At 49.5% G+C, this 15,605-nt stretch overlaps 1 protein-coding gene across 4 annotated transcripts in view; it reads left to right on the top strand.

Moving 5' to 3' along the window:
• Window positions 1-15,605, top strand: part of IKBKB (inhibitor of nuclear factor kappa B kinase subunit beta) — a 48,948-nt gene that overhangs the window by 22,257 nt on the left and 11,086 nt on the right. For all 4 annotated transcript variants that reach the window (XM_082444324.1, XM_082444322.1, XM_082444323.1 and 1 more), the window contains exons 6-12: window positions 6,183-6,271; window positions 7,299-7,388; window positions 9,563-9,687; window positions 12,901-13,008; window positions 14,149-14,278; window positions 14,561-14,755; window positions 15,386-15,500. In XM_082444324.1, the coding sequence (XP_082300450.1) occupies window positions 6,183-6,271; window positions 7,299-7,388; window positions 9,563-9,687; window positions 12,901-13,008; window positions 14,149-14,278; window positions 14,561-14,755; window positions 15,386-15,500 (852 nt within the window). The remainder of the gene's footprint in view (window positions 1-6,182; window positions 6,272-7,298; window positions 7,389-9,562; window positions 9,688-12,900; window positions 13,009-14,148; window positions 14,279-14,560; window positions 14,756-15,385; window positions 15,501-15,605) is intronic.

The following is a 15,605-nucleotide window of genomic DNA, read 5'->3' as shown; positions in this document are numbered from 1 at the left end:
CATTTATCTTTCCATTTCTTGCATCGTTGCTCGGGACTGTATCCCGAGCAACAGTATTCTCAAGAGAGCTTAGTAATCTCTTTCAGTTCAGGGTATGGTCAGTGGGCTTCATGGACACGATCCTTACACAGCTGCTTCTCGACACGGGAGTCTAGCTGGTCCTGTCTGTTCCCTAATTTGTGGAGTGTGGTTTGGGATTCTGACTCATCAGTACGAACTCCAGGAGTGCCGCAGTCTTCAGTTTTAATGTTTGTGTCTCCCTCTTGAGCTGAGGGAAAGCTGGGGTGCAGACCTGGGTGCTGTTCCTGACGAGGACAGCGGGGGGGGCAGGTGCGGACCCCTCCGAGGAAACGCCACTGCGCGGTGTGCAAGCTCACACGGGGTACTGCCTGGCAACACTTCTGTCCCTGGAACATGAGAAATTAACCTGCAGGCTTTTCTGCTTCGTGGTGTGCTTTTCCGTTTCTGTACACTTGTAGTACCTCTGTTGTTAGGGGCTTCGATTTTTAAGAAACTTTCAGACACAGAGGTATTGGTCTTCATCTCAAATTCTTATGTTCCATCCAACTGAAATCAAATTAGATTCTCTTGGCTTGAGACAATTCCGATTCGTGACACTCTCCTGAGGTACCGTTGTGTGAAACAAGGCACCGTCAGACTGAACTAAGCCTATTAAGGACTGATCCCGTAAGGGGAGCTGTCTAAGAGCTCCTGCCCATCAAGGTTTTGACCGTTTCACTCAGTCCAAGAAACCGTGTATAACAACACCTATAGGATTTTTTAATTCCGGGCTTTATTAAGTTGACAAAAAAGCATTTGAGAATAAATGACTCCCCCGAAATGAGGACTCAAGTTTGTCATGTACAGTTGCTTAAGCATAACAAGAGACAGCTGTTAATAGTGATCACTGGCTTGGTCACCAGCTTGCCCTCCGTCCTCCCTAAAGACCTGGTGACAACTCTCAATCTTTGTAGTGTCGAGAGCAGCCCTCTCCGTGTGATCTGAATGCCCTCCCTGGGGGCTTCTTGGGACACCTCCCCTGCTTGTGCCCCGTGTCACTGGCTCTGAGAGGTTCACATCTAGCTTCAGAGGCCTTGCCTTAGTCTGTGTTTCTACTTGCTCTAAATACAGTGAGTGTCAACGTTCATATATCCTGCTCTTGAACAAACTGACCCACGCCTTCACGTATTACACCCCGACACTGTGTCACATACCCAAGCAGGCCTTTGTGACTCAGTCACTGAGCAGGCAGGCCCGGTCTTCCCACACGGTGCTCCCACCGGCCACTCGTTCACATGCAGCAGTAGCAGCGCCCCTGTGTGCAATGTCGTGTCTGTGCCATTATTAGTACTTGTTATTACACGTTGCTTTGATTCTTTAATAAAGATTAGTAAAATAAAAATGAAAGTGCTGGTAAGAAGCATGTCTTTTAAAAATTACCGTGACCGAGAACAAGGTTTGGGGGGATTTGGGGGGCACACTTGGAAAGCAGCAAGTATGTTCCTTCATTTGGACGTTTGTTGGACCTAAGCCAATCACTGTACCCAGTTATGAAAGAAGAGAAAAGAGGGAACAGGTGTGAAATGTTGAAACTCTGTGGTCAAAGGCTGGGTTTAAAAGGGCAGATTTAAGGAGAGGTTTTGCGATTTGACTTAATGTGCAGATGGAACACCCCCGAGAAGATGGAAGTTGGGTGTTTATTTATTTTTAAATAAATTTATTTAATTTATTTATTTTTGGCTGCATTGGGTCTTCATTGCTGCACGCAGGCTTTCTCTAGTTGCGGCGAGCGGGGGCTACTCTTCGTTGTGGTGTGCGGGCTTCTCATTGCAGTGGCTTCTCTTGTTGCAGAGCATGGGCTCCAGGCACGTGGGCTTCAGTACTTGTGGCACGTGGGCTCAGTAGTTGTGGCTCGCAGGCTCAGTAGTTGTGGCACACGGGCTTAGTTGCTTCGCAGCATGTGGGATCTTCCCGGACCAGGGATCGAACCTGTGTCCCCTGCATTGGCAGGTGGATTCTTAACCACTGAGCCACCAGGGAAGTCCCTGAAGTTGGGTGTTTAACTCTCAGTTAGACTTTCTCCAGTGTTTTCAGGAAACATTCAGCATGAAAGTCTTTACACAGCATATCTGATCCCTCGGTTTCTGCGGAGGGCTTCTCTCTTGCCCCCTCCCTGCTGTGCCCTGGCCGAGGACCCATTAGTAAACCTCTCTTAGTGTTGTGATCACTTTTGCTTTTTACCTTTTTTTTTTTCCCTAATAAAAAAAAGGTTCATACCATTACATCATTGACATCCCTCTGAGTTGTGTAGTATAAACCTAAATAATTTTTGATAATTGCCTGTTATATTATGGATCTCCGATAATTTGTTCAGCCGTTCCCTGATTGATGACTTTCCATTAGTTTCTAATTATTTCACTCCACACTATGCAGTCCACATCCGTGTTTGTATGTGATAGTGCTTTTGATTTTGTAAGGTGGATTACTAGAGGCGGAAATGAAGGGTCAAATGATATGTATGTCTAAAAATTTAATAGCTTTTGCCATATTTTTTTCCCCCAATTGCACAGCAGTTATTACTCCTTCCAGCAACGTAGGGAGTGCCTTTTATCTCTCATCTAAAATTCCTGCCAGCTGAAGAGGTGAAAGGCATTTCGTTGTGGCTTTTTTTTTTAATGTATTTTTTTTTTGGCTGCGTTGGGTCTTCATTGCTGTGCACAGGCTTTCTCTAGTTGCAGCGAGCAGGGGCTTCTCTTGTTGCGGAGCATGGGCTCTAGGCGCGTGGGCTTCAGTAGTTGTTGCCCGTGGGCTCAGTAGTTGTGGCTCGCGGGCTCTAGAGCACAGGCCCAGTAGTTGTGGCGCACGGGCTTAGTTGCTCCGTGGCATGTGGGATCTTCCCGGACCAGGGATCAAACCTGTGTCCCCTGCATTGGCAGGTGGATTCTTAATCACTGTGCCACCAGAGAAGTCCCTCAGTGTTGTTTTAATGTGCACTTTGTGGACGGCCAGTAAGCTTGAGCGACTTTGTGCACAATTGCATAATTGTTCACGGTTTGCGTTTCATTTCTACTCCTGTAAGTTACCGCTTCATGTGTTCTTTGCCCTTTTTTCTACTGGGTTGCTTTCTTTGTGTGTATGTGTTAAAATGGTCTTTCCTTTTTTAAATTATTAATTACTAAATTACGTTGATAGTAGATAATAATTTATTATTTTTAGATGAACTTAACCTGGCAAAATAGAAATATAGTAATCCTCTCTTTTTTTTTTTTTTTTTTAATTTAGGGAAGGCTCTTTTGTTTATTTATTTATTTTTATATTTATTTTTGGCTATGTTGGGTCTTCGTTTCTGTGCGAGGGCTTCCTCTAGTTGCAGCAAGCGGGGACCACTCTTCATCACGGTGCACGGGCCTTTTCACTATCGCGGCCTCTCTTGTTGCGGAGCACAGGCTCCAGACGCGCAGGCTCAGTAGTTGTGTCTCACGGGCCTAGTTGCTCCGTGGCATGTGGGATCTTCCCAGACCAGGGCTCGAACCCGTGAACCCTGCATTAGCAGGCAGATTCTCAACCACTGCGCCACCAGGGAAGCCCTAGTAATCTTCTCTTGGACCCCATCCTCAGTTTTTATTCTTAGTTCTACTGGTCTGGATCCAAAAACCTTGGAGCCACCTGTCTAACCCACCTCTTTGGTTTTTTTATGTTCCTTTAAAGTAAAAAGCTATGTATTTTTTTTCATTAGAAAAGTAACATAACATTATGATTTTGAAAAATAGAGGTTCAAAAAAGGAAAAACAAAAGTTTTCTTGCTACCCTAACATCTGGGTTGCTTTTTTATTGATTTGTAGTAGCTTTTGTCTGTTAGGTATACGCTTTTTGTCATATGTGCTGCAGATATTTTTTTCCCTTTTTTTGGTCTTTTGCTTTGTGTATAGTGTCTTTTGCCATAAAGCTTTCTTTCTTTTTTTTTAATTGAAATGTAGTTGATTTATAGTATTTCAAATGTACAGCAAAGTGATTCAGTTATACATACATGCGTGTGTGTGTGTGTGTGTGTGTGTGTGTGTGTGTGTGTATATATATATATATATATATATATATATATATATATACACACACATTCTTTTTCAGATTCTTTTCCACTGTAGTTTATTACAGGATACTGAATAGAGTTCCCAGTGCTATACAGTAGGTCCTTGTTGTTTATCTGTTTTATATATAGTAGTGTGTATCTATTAATCCCAACCTCCTAATTTATCCCTCCCCTGCCTTTCCCTTTGGTAACCATTTCTTTTCCATGTCTGTGAGTCAATTTCTGTTTTGTAAATAAGTTTTTACATTCCACATATAAGTGATATCATATGATATTTATCTTTCTCTTTATCTTTCTACTTACTTCACTTACTGTGATAATCTCTGGTTCCATCCATGTGGCTGCAAATGGTGTTATTTCATTCTTTTCTATGTGTGAATAGTATTCATTGTATATATGTACCATATCTTTTTTATCCATTCGTTTGTCAGTGGACACTTAGGTTATTTCCATGTCTTGGCTATTGTATATAAGCTGCTGTGAACATTGGGGTGCATGTATCTTTTTGTTTGTTTTTAAATTTATTTGGTTGCACCGGGTCTTAGTTGCAGCAGGTGGACTCTAGTTGTGGCTCGCCGGCTCCTTAGTTGCGGCATGTGAACTCTTAGTTGCAGCATGCATGTGGGATCTAGTTCTCTGACCAGGGATCGAACCCGGGCCCCCTGCACTGGGAGCACGGAGTCTTAACCACTGCGCCACAGGGAAGTCCCCTGGGGTGCATGAATCTTTTTGAATTAGAGTTTCTGTCTTTTCCGGGTAAGTGCCCAGGAGTGGGACTGCTGGATCACATGGTAACTCTATTTTTAGGTTTTTAAGGAGCCTCCGTACTCTTTTCCGTAGTTGCCATAAATTTTTAAAACCTCTTTATGTTATTTGTATTGCTTTTCTTTATGCCATATAGTTTTCCTCACATGACACTACTTTTTTTGCTGAATTTATCGTGTGGTGTTTTAGAATTTTTGTTGCTAATGTGAATGGGATTTTATTTTCTTTTTCCTTTCAACTGGATCTATGACAGGGAGAAAAACTATTGATTTGTATATACTTGTTTTGCTTCCAGACAACTTACTAAATTTTTCCCAGTTTTTAGTCTGTTGAGTCTTCCTGGCATATAGTCAGATCATTTCCAAATAAAGGTGATTTTATCTCTTTCCAATACTTCTTCATTTTCTTCTTTTGTAGTACAGGTTGTTAGGACTTCTGCTGAAGTTATTAAACCTCTCTTAGGGGTAAAAATCACGTCCTGCTTGGAGTCTTAGCCTTGGCCGTCCTGGGTCAGTCGCATCATCATGTTTGCTCTTCACGGCAGAAGCCGTGGTATCAAGTGACTTCACAGCCAGGTTGTTCAGGCTCCTTCCTTGCCAGCTAGATTCTGAGCCCTTTAAAGTTGGGGACCATGTCCTCCCTGATTTTATGTCCCTCAGAACCCAGCAGAGAACGGGGCGCGTAACAGGCACACGTTGGACTGTCAGATGTATTGAAGGCGCCCCCATTCTCTCCTTCCAGAGCCCCCCGCTTCTTCCTTGGAGCCACCTCTGCCCTGCGGACTCTACATCAGATGACCAAGTGCTCTCTGTCCAGAGGGCCCTTCTCCCTTACCTGCCCAGCAGAATTTAGATTTCTTTTGAGCCTCTAGACCAGAGAAGTTCCCCTTCTCAGTCTTTATCAGCATCACCTGGAGGGCCTGGTGAAACACACATTGTGGGGTAACCCCAGGTTTCTGATTCACTTCGTCTGGGTTGGGACCCAAGGGTTTTGCATTTCTAACAAGTGTGCACGCTGCAGGCCCAGGCAGCGCAGCTTGAGAACCGCCACTCAAGACTGGAGTTGGTGACCTCGTGGGTGGAAGGCTCAGAGTTCTTTGCGTGAACGAGGCAGATTCTGGTGCTGGTCCAAGTTCTGCTCCCGTAGCCGGGTCCCCTTCCCTTCACCGGAGGGGTGTGTGCCGGGCCCCGTCCCTCCACTGCGATCCCCTGCACCGCGTCAGGGTGTGTGTCGGGGGCACGCGGTAATCATCTTTCACTGGGTAGGCGATGCCAAGTGAAAAGCATTGTCCAGGCTTAACGAAAACTCACTCCCCTTTCCACCCTGTCAGCCTCTGCACTTCGATACCTTCACGAAAACAGGATCATCCACCGGGATCTAAAGCCAGAAAACATCGTCCTGCAGCAAGGGGAGCAGAGAGTGAGTGACCCTCCAGGGCCTGGGGAGGGCGGGTGGCAGCTGGGCGGGGGAGGAGCCCGCTTTGTGTGTTTGCGTTCCTTTGCTCACATATTTGCTTTGATCCTCTGGGAATGCTTTTTGATTTGGAACGAAATTCAGCGAAAAGTTCTCGCAGATTGAGGCAAGTTTGAATGGACCACATTGTTAGTCATCCAAGTTGCAGGAATCTGATAAGAAAAATAATGTTTGTCTTCCAGCTGACACCCCCAGCCTTTGGGACTTGCACTTCTTGGAAGTGGACTTTTTGTTTTCCCTCTGTTTGAGAGCCTCAGCTTTTGAAGCTAACAGGGAGACCATCTATAAGTTGGTTCTGGACGTGGCCGAGAGGAGGCATTTGGAGCTGGCACCTGCCCATGGGGCCTGGTCCAGCCTGCAGTTTCCCCAGAGCTCTCAGGGACCTTCTCCGGGGCCCCCTGCTCAGGTGTGGGGTAACCTCCCCGCAGGGCTCGGCCCTGTGCTCTTCCTGGCCTTGTTTGTTCAGCTGGGTGACGGGCAGGGGCTCAGCAGAGTGGAATGCAGTAACTCAGCTCCCGGACCGTCTGATCTCTTCCACGCAGCTTCCTCCAGCATCCTAGGCGTGACCCATGCCTGTCCTAGCTCTCACCTTTGGCCCAGTTCACGCTCATTCCTGCCAGTTCTAAGATTTGAGAATTAAAGGTATTCACTGAGAAGGAACTGGCCTGGTCCTCCTTTGCGTCTAGGTTTAGCAATCCTGAGGGCTGGTGCGTGGTCTGCTAATTTTGACCTTCCTCTGGCAGTTGGTCGCAGAGCAAGGGGGAACATGTGCCTGGCGTTTTTACATTGTTTCCTTTTGCCCAAATCTACCATGTCTAGGGCATTCTCCTGTGTATTTGGTGGTCCTTTGGAACTTAGGGTCTTAGGATTGGGAATTCAGAAATATCCTCTGCTCTAACAGAGACGTTCAGAATTCGTGAAGGACAGTGCACTCTCATAACCATCAGGTTTCTCCTCCTCCCTTTTTTTTCAGTTAATACACAAAATTATTGACCTAGGATATGCCAAGGAGCTGGACCAGGGCAGTCTATGCACTTCGTTTGTGGGGACCCTGCAGTACCTGGTAAGAGACGGGGTTTCCATGTTTGTGTGTCAGTTTCTGTCTGATGGCCGTGTCTGTGGGTCTCTTCCTCCATCCTTGCCTTCTGCCATCTAAGTTTGCTGGCTCTTTGGATGTTTCCTGGATGCCTAGGAACTGTTGTATGAGGTCAGACTCATAATCCATTCAAGTCAGCACGTTTTGCCAGCAGAGGCCTTACGGAGGGACGTGGTCGTCTTCTCATATCAAAAGGACTCTGCTCCTGGGCCCTCGCACGAGTCCCATAACCTCTCATGCTGCAGTATTTTATCTGAGGACACAGAGTTTAAACCAGGTTCTTGCTGGTCTGTAGGGGGCCTCAGTTTCCACGCGGCGTCTCAGGGGCCATGGAGGAGAGGGCTGAGCTTCGAGCTCCCACCCTTTCTTTTTGTTATTTGGTCTTAATACTGCGGTTCTATTTGAGTCACTCATTCATCCAAGAAATATTGGTCAAGTGTAGTTTTAGAGTTTAGGAGGAAAGCAGACATCACCCTGATAACATAAATAATGAAGAAATTACAATCGTGTTAAGTACTGCAAAGGGAAAGTGCAGGGTGTTAGGAGAATATATTTTAGGAAGACCTAGCCTGGTCTGGGACCTGAAGGATGAGGGGGGGAAAGGGGGACTGGGGGAGGGGGAGAGAGAGGAAGTTCCAGGTAAAGGGATAGGACATGGGAGACCAGAAGGTGTGGCAGGAACCAGAGAAGAAGGAAGAGGGTATCTCGAGTTGAGGCTGGAGAGAGAGATAGAGGACAGATTATTCACAGCCTTGTTGGCTGGGTTAGAGATTTTAAACTTTATCCTGAAACCTCTGGAGAGACATGGAAGGTTTTTAAGTGTGAGAGGGATCGGGTTTACCTTTTGAAGAGACCACGCTTGGTACCGCGTGGAGGGTGAATTGCAGGTAGTGGGTGAGTGGTAAGGAGGCTGTTGTGCTGAGCTGGTCCGAGCTGGTGGAGGGCCTTGAGGATGTAGAGGATGGTTCAAGAAGTGCCTGGAAGAGACCCAGCAGGACTCGGTAGTAGATTGTTTGCAGATGATAGCCAGTACATGTTGATTAAAGGAGTCTACAATTTAAAAAAGAAAAACAAAAAAAAGGTTGAAAGCCACTGGGCTCGACGAGCTTAATTATCCTACGTGGCTCTTATACAGAAAGAGAGAAAGCCATTATTGAGGTCCTTTTGAGTGTGTACCCATACTTTCCACTAACCCCGCAACCGGGCAGTGGCCTGCCGGTTCATCAGCTGCCCTGGGGGGTAGGGGGTTCAGAGCGGGAACTCGCGGCTGTGACTGAGCACGTGTGCCCACGCAGCGTGGCCCTGTGGCTCCTGCCCGGTGTCCTGCGGCCCCCTCGTCGGCTCGGCAGCAGTTAGCGAGGACCCCAGGCTCTGACAAGGGTGCGCGGCCAAATTGTCGCTTGCAGGCCTCAGACTTGCGTCCGTAACCGGACACAGAGGCTGACCTCTGCGTCCCCACGTGTTTCCTCTTGGTTTGGACTCCGTGGTCCTTCATGAGTGTCATGCCTCCAGCCAGCCCGGGCGCAGTCCTGCCTCCACGCCTTCGCTTGTCATGGTCCTTCCTGCGCGGTCTGCCCTGAGGCACTCTGAGCCGTTCCATCCCACCTGCGCCGGGAAGCTTCCCTCGGTCGTCCCCGCCTCTCTGCTTGGGCAGCAGCCACGTATCTGGCCTTTCCTACCTGACTGCAACGATCCGTCCCGCTGCCCGACCGCATGCTGTGGACCTCACCGCTTTAGGGGACCGGCTGGCATGCCGTGTCCCGCTGTCCGACCGCATGCTGTGGACCTCGCCGCTTTAGGGGACCGGCTGGCACGCAGTGCGTGCGCTGCGAACGCGTGTGCATGGCCGGGATCGCTCCCCTTTGTTGTCCGTGCCCTGTCTTCCCCTCCCTGCACAGTGCTGGGAAGAGGGTACACGCTGCACTCCGGTTCACCTAAAATACCCCCAGGCCCTTGTTTCAGCACCGGGACTGAATGAGGTCCAGAGAGATCCTAGGCACCACCTGCTGAACACGTGGTCTCCTCCTCACCTGGAGCGGGGCCCAGGGAGCACAGGGCACGATGAGAGGCTGGGTGGCCCGCTCCATGGTAGACCCTCGGATGGGGAGCAGCTGAGGTATGTCCCGCCATTGTCACCGCAGGCCCCTGAGCTGCTGGAGCAGCAGAAGTACACGGTGACCGTGGACTACTGGAGCTTCGGCACCTTGGCCTTCGAGTGTATCACGGGCTTCCGGCCCTTCCTGCCCAACTGGCAGCCCGTGCAGTGGTGAGTGCGGGCTCGGGGCGGGCCGGCCGCCCGAAGGGGGCGGTGTCCCCCTGTCTTTGTCAGATGTCACCTTGCCTGTCCTGTCTCACTGGGCGCCCCAGGCTGGGCCTGAGACACCTGTGACCTGTTGCCCGGAGGAAGTCCCGTTAAGACCTGGCACATGGGCAGTCTGAGCTCCAGAAGCCTGGAAAGATGGAAGGTTGTTAAGTGTCAACCTGGATTCTGAACCTTAACAGCTTTAAATCCAGTACTGTGTAAATGCCTGCTCTGTGCAGGGCAGGAGGTCATTGTGTTTACAGAGTGTGTGTGTAGTGTACGCTTACACTGAAAACGCTGTGCATTAGTAAACAAACAGCATGTTCACATGACAAATTATGAGCTGTATTTACATGAAAATTTACTGTTGACAAATTTTACTGTTTTTAAAAGCATCAAAAAGTGGCTTAAAATGTGAACTGAATACATTTCCAAAAAGAGATTTTCTAATAAAACAAGTCAAAGGATACAATTAAGTTTTTAAAAATTACTTTATATTTTGAAACTTCTTTTCTGATTATAATACTAACGTGTGGTTCATTGCATACATAAAAGTTAACCATTACTGAAATGCATCATTTAAAAACTAACACCCCCCTAAATCAGTTAGGTTGAGAGACCACACACTAATTGAAATGATGCGACTGTTGTTCAACATTATTTTTTTATCTCCAGTTTTTATTTTTTGGAGCAGTGGTAAGTTCATGTGGTTCAAACTTCAGAGCATAAAAGTGAAAAGTCGTGGTTCCTCCCCACAGGCATCTGGTCCCGTTGATTTTGGGTCCACCTCTGAGGATGTCTTGTACGTGTACAAGCAAATGGGCATGTACCTGTTTGTTAACTCATTTATGTATGCCACCGCATTTTACCTCAGTGACAGTGTAATACGCACACTGCCCTGTACGTGCTCTTCCAGGATTTTTACACTGAGAATTTCCTCCGACTGCTGTGAACATATCTCTGTGTCTCCAGATTCTTCATTGTGCCTGTGTTTATTTAAAAAACAAAGTAGGTTACCATGCATACTCTCATAGAACCTGCCTTTCAGACTTGCTACTGAAAATGCTTTCTGTTCTTCCATGGTCTTTGTCACATCTGTTTGCTGTTCCACTGTAGTTGGTTTAACCTGCTCCCCATTACTGGAAGAATCAGTGGTTTATAATTTTTACTTCTTAAAATAACACCAAGAATAACATCATTGTAGGGAAATCCTTGTATGTCCGCAGTTATTTCCCTGGGATAAATTCCTAGAAATGGGATCAACAGATCAGATTATCCGCATTTTAAAGGTCTTCCATGTGCACTAACAAATTGCTCCACAGAAAGTTTGTATAAATAACGTTTCCACCAGGAACGTACGAAGCTGCCCCTTTGTGGGTCCGCAATGGCTGTTGTCACGTTTCTCAGTATCTTTCTGGAAATAGCGAAAACGTTGACTTTTTCAAGGGACAGGTACTTACATCATGAGATTGTTTATTTATAAGAGTAAGATGTAGCCTTTGAAATCAATTCCAGAAGAGTAGTTTTGTGTGACGCGGTCCAGTTCAGTCACCATTCACATGCCAGACACTGGAAGAGATGCGCCGGGCACGGTCCCAGCTCCTGAGGAGCCGGGTGACCTGGCAGAGAGCGCCCTCCTGTGGGGACTGACTTTAGAAGAGGCAGCGCTCCTGAGCTGGGTTCTGGAGTGTTGAATTAGCTCATTACATGAGAGTCACACCTTATCATGTAACCATCATGACAAAAACTTTAAATGTCTGTACATCTATAGCGTTTTTAACTAACCAAGGAATTACTGCGTTTTTTTCAGTTCAAATGTCGAGCGTTTCCATTATTTATAACAAGATGAGTTAAAGTCCATTAGAACTAGAAGAAGAAATGCTATTTGAAGCTATCCCTAATGGCCTGGCATCTTCATAGTAAGTTTTTTGTCTTCAGAGCCAGCCTCCTGTACGGAGCCGGGAGGCCGGGTGACCACTTGCAGGCGGACATCTCTGAAACCCAGTAGCTGTGAGACGTGCCTGTCTTGTCTGCCTTGTAATGCCTCAGGCAGCTTTAGCAATTTCACTCTCATCTCAGGTGGCAGGTAGATAGTAATTTCAGGACAAATGCAATTTGAGCTTTACTATCCTATCACTGAGCTACTGTGAAGTACATTTTAGGACCGGCCTAAGCAGTAAGCATTTCACTTACTGTGTCCTTTTCTTTATCTATATAGTTTCCCGTTGACAGACCGAGTTTCTGTCCGAGGACCATCCCATTGTGTGTAATGACTGCCTGACTTAGAGCAGGCAGGTTCCAGCTGGACCCCAGCTCTTCCAGGCTACGTGTGCTCCACGTGGTCCGGGTCACCCCTTGCCAGTGAGGCTTCAGGGCTAAAGCATTTTTCATTTGAATTTCTTACGTGTTTTTGAAAAGGAAGGATGTAGGCATTTAGACAGAGTAGAAGGGGCACCAGACTTTGGATCTGAGTCCCCGGTGGTGTGACCTTGGGCAGGTCACCTGATCTTCACTTCCTCACCACTGAATGGTTGGCTGAAAACCATCTACCACATGGGGTCATCGGGCAGAGAAGGGCGTGTTCGCAGTCAGTGCTTGATTATCTATGAAGCATTATTCAGACTTATGTCATCACCCTTGTCCCCAAGAAGATTTGAAACCAGTGTAAAAGTTTGCTTCCTTCAAATACTATTTCAGATACATCAAAAGGGTCTCTAGGTTGGGAAATGTAACCGTTCATTCACCATCAGAAGTAACGCTTAGCCACACGCATTAAGAGGGAAGTGTGTGGTGCCTGCAGGTTTCACGTGAACAGGATCCTTGTGCAGTAATCTTGGTGTGCACGTCCTAATTTCATGCTCTACCAAAACGTGAGAGTTTGGTGTTCGATGAAAAGTAGAAGAAAGATAAGGATGAGCCAGGGTGAGGCCAGGAGTCAGCAGGACAAGGCTGAAGGTCAGTGACACTCACCGGGCAGTGCTGACGGCCTTAAACGCTCAGAGAAGCATCCTAGCAGGATGCAGACGCACTGGCCGGCATCCCAAGGGGTTAGCTAGCGACCCGGGGGCATCCCGTCCGGTTGTCAAGTGGAAGGCTACCGGTGTAGAGGGGCTGTTGGCTGCTGGGTGACGCAGGGTCATCACGAGCGGCGTGATGGACCAGGCCCTGCGTTCGCAGGCACTCCAAAGTCCGGCAGAAGAGTGAGATGGACATCGTGGTGAGTGAGGACCTGAACGGAGCCGTGAAGTTCTCCAGCTCGTTACCCCAACCGAGCAACCTCAACAGGTACGGCCCCAGGCCCTCCCCTCCGCGTCATGTCCTTCCTTTTTTAGAAGTGGAGGTCAGAGCAGACGTCCTGGTAGCTCTGACGTGGGGACGTCCCGCTGTGGCCGGCACCTGGCATAATCCATCTCAGTGTTAAACTTAGAACGCCTTCCCCCCGACCCCATCTAGAAGTTATCTCCTTCCCAAATTCACACAGCAATCTGTCTGTACCTCTCATCACTCCAAGAAGCTTCTACATCACGTGACATTTGGTTTTGCAGAGGGTTTACCTTCTGGTCAGCTGTAAGCCTTTGACGGCCAGGGGATTACGCTTTATTTCTCTTTGCCTGCAGCCTAATTGTGTATTACTGTCAACAAACAAACCTTTGCCGTTTGAACGGCACTGCCGTCTGGTCTTAGAGCCAGAATATGAGCAGTCAGGTAATCCTATCAGAATTAGGGGCTAGTACAGAGGAAAGCTGCCAGGCGGCCACACACAGCTGAGGAGCACGGAGCACAGTGACCATGAGTGTTTGGAGGATGGGGAGAGAGATACCGAGTGGACTAGCTGCGCGGGATGACTGGGCGGGCTGGAACTTTCTGGAAGGATCTGGAAAGACGTGCAGGACAGGCATGGGAAAGATGGGGGGTGGGGGGGCCCAGGAGCGGCAGCTCGTAGCGGTGCTGGCCTCTGCAGGGCTTTCTTGGGGGCACGGCGAGGGCCGCTGAGGGTGCCGGCGGGGCCCCGCCGGGCCGGGAGAAGTGAGAACTTTGTCGTGTGGACCCCGCGAGGGGTCCCCGGGGCGACCGACTAAGCGAATCGGCAGCGAGAGGTCTGGATCGTGTGGGCGTTCTCCTGAGGTGGGGCGGGCCTGGGAAGCACATAGAAAGCTCCCTGAGGTTCTTGCACAGCCATCTGCTGAGACAGCCCTGATGTGAGGGTGTTGGCGCGGATCCGGGGGGGGGGGTGTTGAGCGCCTGAGTGAGTCGTTTTGTTGGAAAGGCTCGTCTTTCCTTAGGTTAGTTCATCCTCAGGGATCACTCTGGCCCCGTCCGCATGATGGTCACGTGCGTGTGAGGTGTGAGTGCCTTTCAGTTCCCACGCGGGGCCCTGAGGCTGGCTCTGGGCCCACACGCACGCGCATGGCCCCCTCTTCTCAGCGTCCTGGCCCAGCGGCTGGAGAAGTGGCTGCAGCTGATGCTGATGTGGCACCCCCGACAGAGGGGCACCGACCCCGTCTACGGGCCCAATGGCTGCTTCAGGGCCCTGGACGACATCTTAAACTTGAAGGTGAGCCTGCGGGCTGTGGGCTGCCCGACCAGTGGGCAAACGCAGGCTCCCGTGAGGGCGTCTCCGTGTGAGAGGGTGATGGGACCCCTTGCTGACCAACGTGGGTCACGAGGTCGTAGCTGTGGCCGGACAGGAGTGGGAAGACTCCTCCTGTGTGTGGCCCAGCGCTGGCCTTCCTCCCCAGGCCGGGCCTCTGGGAGGCTGGGAGGTGCGGGGAGTGGCAGGGGATCCGGGCCAGCAGGCGGGAGTCCGTCAAGTGGTTTGTCCTGGGTTGTGTCGCAGCTGGTTCACGTCTTGAACATGGTCACGGGCACCATTCACACCTACCCCGTGGCAGAGGACGAGAGTCTGCCTAGCTTGAAGGCCCGGATCCAGCAGGACACAGGCATCCCCGAGGAGGACCAGGAGCTGCTGCAGGAAGCGGGTCTGGCCTTGACCCCCGACAAGCCCGCCGCTCAGTGCACCTCCGACGGCAAGGTGAGACCGGCCTCCTGCAGGCGCCCCAGCCCCACCCGACCCCGGGAAGCTGCTCGCCCGTCCCATCCCACTCCGTCGTGCCAGGCAGTCTGTTACCACGCAGGGCAGGCACCTGCCTGTTTTGAGGTTGGAATGCGAGATCCCGTGAACCTGATAGGAGATCTGAGTCACCCCATGCTTCACCTGTTCCTTCCAGACCACTGGGAGTGCCTTTCTTTTGCCTTTGCTGCCAAAGTGATGCTTCATTTTTCCGAGTCAACCAAAACTATTTTTGACACACCTCGTGTGTGCAGAAGCATGCTGATAGCTGCACAGAAAGAGCTGGAAAGTTAACGCAGGAGAGAGAGTCACTGGACAGTAAAACAAACCATCTAAGTTGCACAATAAAGACAATCAGAGAATAAAACAGAACAGAGTAAGTTGTAGATAAGGTTTGCATTTGGGAATAAGTGTAAAAGGAACAGCCAAGGGAAGCAGAGGCCGCGGCCCCTAGGAAAGGCTCGGTGGGCGCCCGGCACCTGCTCTCTGAGGACGGTGCTGTCGGGACCCTCTGAAGACTGCCCCCGTTGTTGCTTGAGAAAAGGAGGGGCTGGGTCCACGAGGCCTCATTTTGCTCTTGTCCCTTTGCAGCTGAACGAGGGCCGCACCCTGGACATGGATCTCGTTTTCCTCTTTGACAACAGCAGGGTCGCCTATGAGACCCAGATCTCCCCACGGCCCCAGCCTGAAAGCGTCAGCTGTATCCGTAAGAACAGCGTGATCTTTTAAAAGATAATTACTTACAGTGCTTGGGACGAGGCTGGAGGGAGAGCCCTGGACCGAGGGAGAGCCCTGGACCGAGGGAGGGGCC

This window comes from Balaenoptera physalus (assembly GCF_965194825.1).
Source record: "Balaenoptera physalus genome assembly, chromosome: 21".
NCBI classification, from domain to species: domain Eukaryota; kingdom Metazoa; phylum Chordata; class Mammalia; order Artiodactyla; family Balaenopteridae; genus Balaenoptera; species Balaenoptera physalus.
The sequence above is the reverse complement of the archived record's forward strand: the minus strand, read 5'-3'. Positions and strand labels throughout refer to the sequence as shown.